This window comes from Dryas octopetala, chromosome 2 (assembly GCF_963921425.1).
Source record: "Dryas octopetala chromosome 2, drDryOcto1.1, whole genome shotgun sequence".
NCBI classification, from domain to species: Eukaryota; Viridiplantae; Streptophyta; class Magnoliopsida; order Rosales; family Rosaceae; genus Dryas; species Dryas octopetala.
Window position 1 is genome coordinate 25,358,954 of NC_141367.1, and position 5,197 is coordinate 25,364,150.

General features: G+C 35.0%; 1 protein-coding gene across 1 annotated transcript; it reads right to left on the reverse strand.

Moving 5' to 3' along the window:
• LOC147294660 (glycerophosphodiester phosphodiesterase GDPD3-like) lies at positions 1-2,452 on the reverse strand. Its single transcript, XM_086231207.1, is given in 10 exon segments — positions 1-39; positions 41-95; positions 218-414; positions 988-1,083; positions 1,242-1,442; positions 1,522-1,602; positions 1,723-1,782; positions 2,064-2,090; positions 2,092-2,261; positions 2,347-2,452. Coding segments are annotated over 10 exon segments (1,032 nt in total).
• Positions 2,453-5,197: the final 2,745 nt, after the last annotated feature.

Sequence of the window (5,197 nt, forward strand, 5' to 3'; positions counted from 1 at the left end):
TCAATTTGCCTCTGTGATCTCTCCAACAAGGTCAACAATATATCACTCCCTCAACTCCCATTAGATGTTGCATGTACACTGTCTCCGGTACATTTCTGCAAGTTCACCAGCAGCATATATAAGATCATCTCATTATTATTTGGAACCAAAAACAAAAAAACAAAAAACTCAGGAAATTAAAACAAACATCATGTCAAAACTCAAAAGCATAACTCACTTTAATTGACCGTAGGTTAAAAGGCCAAGTTTGGAGTCTTTAATCCTGGTTACTGCTTCTGGATCTCTCAATATAGCTCTTGCTTCTGAAACAATTCCATGCAAGCTACCTGCCAAGCACACCTTAATGGCCTCTTCCAAGGAATTCCTTCTTGCATCTGCATAAATTTCGGACCCTCCATTAGTAAGGAAATACACCTGGATTACAACTTTACAAGTAAGTCACTTAGAATGTTTCAATCTTATTCAAAATCATTTCCAAACAAAGTTTTGATGCAGTACAATCAGCCAAGGCTTACAAGCGTAAACCTAAAAAAACAAAAACCCTGAAATCCACCAAGAAATTGAGAGAAAAACTTCAATAATTAATTTGATAAAATAATAAAAGAATAATCCGGCTAGCAATTATAAAATTGCTTAAGTACATTTAAAGAAATCTTAGGGCGCAAGCAACCTTATAATTAAGGCCCACGGATAATTACCTCAAATAAAATAGAAACTCAAATAAATAAAATGTTTTAAAATACAGTTTTGAGGCTCTAAACGACTTCAGAAGGCTGAAAAAGCTCATACATAATAGCATAACTATGTGTTTGACTCGTCTCACGATTCCCTTGGAAATGATATGCATTAGTGCCACTTTCAGAGTGAAACCCTCCAACTAGTAGAAATCATTTCCCAACGATATGCATTCTTGGGTTTGCAACGATCAAGTTGTTGCATAAACTTCTCCGTCATCCGTTCTGCATCAAGTTTGGAAGGCAATCTTACAGGGTATCTGCTCTGCTTTTTTCTCATCAACAACGCAGCATCAGGCTGAAAGCTTGAAAAGAGGATTGGTCTATCCATGGCATACTCATTTACCACCTGGTTACATAACTTTTAGTAAATATTATCAGTCAAATCCACAGAATTCTTCTTACTTTCTACACAGTTAAAAAAATCAATATTGGATAAAGAATGAGGGTGAATTTAATACCCAATATGCTATAAAGCAAGCTAGTATTGAAGCATATATTCTTTACCTGCATGATTGCCTGAAGGATGCGTTGGAGTTCTTGCTCTTTGTAGACTATCTGATCATCAAACTTCAATTCTATATTAAACCCTTTGGAATGCTCAACTTTCTGGAACACCTCTTGCAATGTGCATAGGGGGTCATCCTCTTCTACCTTCCACTCAAAAATTCTTCCATCTTTTGTTTTTCTAAACAGAGGCTTCCCCATCTGGATATTAATGACAACAGAGACTATCAACATAAATATTATCAATTTAAAAATGAAAAAGGAACCATTGATGATTTACCTTTCCGGGCTCTTTCTGGGATCCATAGGAAAGAAATTCTGGCAGAGTAATGTATGTGACTTTTTTCTCAACAAGAACACCCTGAAATCAAATAACAAAAAAGGTAAGTATTGAGTATGGTATGTACTAATTTATCATTGCAGAGTCCACATTGAACATAGAAAATAATGCCGTTATGGGAGAGATATATATAGAACTAACCTTTTCCTCAGTGGAAATAAAATTGTCATGAAAAATGACTGGACAGTCATCTTTGGTCACCTACAAAAATAGGTTTACAGTTTCCTCTAAGAAATCTCCAGCCACCCAATAGTAAAAGCAAGAAAACCCCAAAAAAAAAAAAAAAAAAAAAACAAGAAGAAAAAAAGAAGCTAGTAATTAGTACCCTCGATTTGATGGATAATTTGAAAGTAACTATATATAAATATGTATATAATAAACCCAAAATTTATAATAAGAAAAAAACTGCAACAATATTCTTAATTTCATGAATTGTTTTGTTTCTGGGAACCCAAAAGAAAAAGAAGAAAGATTATGGTCACCTGAACATCGATCTCGATGAAATCGATCGACAGGGAATTTAGCGACGGAGTTGAAGGCGCGAATCGAGTTTTCTTTGATGGATTTCATTCTGCTATCAGATAACTGCAACATGTTCATTCCGTTGCCTCTATGTCCCATCACCACGAACTTGGGCCATTTGAATCCCCATTTGGTCTCTTCACCTTCATCATTCACACCTATTCACAAAACCCAAAATCAAATTCTCTTTTATTTTTTTAAAAACAAGCAAATTCATAATTTGATTGAATTAAGTCTGAGCACCTTCAGCCAACAATGGTGAACTGATGAGGGCGAATGCGGCATTTTCAGGGACTTGGTCGAGATTGGGAACGTCTGAGACATGCACGGCCTCCATAGCCAAAGCCATTTTTCGTCCTGCAAATTGCAAGCTTAGGATTAAATTAAAAAAGAAAGAAAGAGAAAACTCTGAAAATTGGCACCATCGTTAGAACATGAAGCTCGGGGAAGGGATAGTGATGGGAGGTATTTAAGCGCCAAACTGAAATAATAGACACATGCCAACTAATTCTTATTTTGTCATTATTTGGAAAAACAAAAATCAGGAGAGAATGTTCAAATTCAGACACATGGACAGAATATTCTATTTGAAAGATCCTCTGCGGTGCTCTATCTTTATTTCGCTAATTTTTTGGGGTATTACGATTTGGGTATTAAAAAAAAAAAATGGGGGATTTGGGTTTTTCCAAGTGATTATGCTTATAAATATCTATACATGCAGGCTCCTTCTATTGAGGTATACCTCAACTTATTTATGTTGAGGTATGACCTTGTTGGGGCCTACAAGAGTCATTTTGTGTCGATCCGAACCGTTCGCTAGGATCATCTTCATTGATAGATCATCTTTACAAAAAATTAGTCAAATCGGAAATCATTTGCCTATCTAATTTTGATAACACTAATGGACGGTTTCATCGAAAATATTTGGTTCATCCATTTATTTGATTAAAGTTAGATAGACAAATGATTTCTGATTTGGCTAATTTTTTGCAAGAATGATCTATCAATGGAGATGTAAAAAATGAATGGTTCGGATCGACACAAAACGACTCGTGTGGGCCCTAACAAGGTATACCTCAACATAGATAAGTTGAGGTATACCTCAATAGAAGGAGCATGTCTATACATGTACATATCTATGTCTTTCTTCTTCTATTTGTTGATAACATATCTTTATTTAGGGCGGCAATTTGAATCTTTCTAACTACAAGTTAAGTTTCTACATTTAGTGTTTTCTATATTTGCCTACCGAGGAATGAGGATATAGATTAAACTTTGATTAGCATTTCAATTTATTTACACTTATACTTCCTTAAATTTATCAGTCTTTTCACATATATCTTTTGAGGTTTTAAAAATTATATATACATCCCCTAAGATTTGATCGACTATTCAAGACTTATTTAGATTTATGTGATGAATTGTATTAAGAAAATAATAATCTTATAGAATTCAATAAGATTACTTGAGTTGATAAATAAGTTTGTAAGATTACTTGAGAATAGTACTTGAGTTGGAAAAAAAAAAAAAAACATTTTTATTGTGAGAATGTGGAGTGTGTTGCCCCACATTGTATAAATGCTTATAAGGGTCTTTGGTCTCTACTTCTATTGCCTAGTGGTAGGCATCAACCCGAATGACTTAGGTCGGGTTGAGTGCAAAGCCAAAAAAGCAAACCGTCTACATTAACCCGCCCAAACTGATTTTATATGGGTCGATTATGGGTTTGGGTATTGGCCTACCCGTACAAACCGATCCACCCAATTAACATTTAAATAATATATATGTATTTTTTAAATATCTTTAAAAGTAAACATTATTTTTTTTAATACTTTTTATTCCAAAACTAAAACATTAATTGCCATAATCCCTAAAATCATTCAGTAAAACACTCAAAAGTCAAAACACAGTTAAAAACCCCCAACACTTCACTCATCATCTTCGTCACGCCGCTACCACCCTCACTTCTATCCGTTCTCTCTAGATCTGCAGCCTTCTTCAATACATATCTCCTCTTTTGTCTTCTTCTTCTTCTTTTTTTTCTTTATATTCTCTTCCTTTCCACTTCAGCCACCATCAGACTTTATAGTTGCTGCCACCGAAGTTGATTTCTTTTCTTGTCGTTGTTGTCGAGCTCAAACCAACTCGCCCGCTAAACCGAGGCTGTCACAACCTGAATCGAGCTATTTACATCTTGGGTAGTTTGGGTGAGGAGTTTCCAAACCCGACCATTCGGCCCGGCTGGTGGGTTAGGCCTCAATCCGACCCTACTTGATCGACTCTCATGCCTACGTCACCCAATATGAGTTATTCATGTGTTTGACTTAAGTAATACTGAGATATGTGAAAATGTGGAATGTGTTATTCTACATTAGAAAATTATATAAGTGCTTATAAAAGTCTTGAACCTCTCCTCTTATTGTGCATTAGTTTTGCTATACTCAATTTTCTTCGGTCCTTTCACGTGATGAGATGGAACGAATTCAAATTCTCTTGTATGTTAAAAAAAAAAAAAAAAAAGGCTATGTATTTAGTGTGGTTTTGAGGCAAGCAGCACATCTGATTCTTTCCTGTCTAAACCTCCTTCCATGATCATTCAGTAATAAGTATGACCATAATGTTTATTCTTGGTATATCAACGGTAACTTTCAGTCTTTCATATTAATCATATAATCACATAATCAAATAATCAATCATGTGCCTGGCCAAAAAAAAGTAACAATCAATCATGTGGTGTGGATTCTTCCTGAGACTTCATGATAGAGTCGTAAAGAAATTTCTGGATTAAAAATCTATGGTCACTATCAGAGATTGACATTTCAGAAAACAAAAAATTTGTTAAAATGAGCAAAATGCGTTTTGGACAACTATATGACAAAATTTCATTGGAAAACATGTATCTATTTGACAACTATTAAACTATATGACCCAATTGGGCCAAGCCAGCCCAACATATCTTTGGGCTGTTTAAGTCAAGCTCTGAAGGATCCAATTAGTGTATTAAGACCATGGATGGATAGCTTAAGCTGTCGGCAGAAGTATTAATAAATAAGTAAAGAATGCGGAGAGAGAGAACAAAACTTTGGTGGTACGA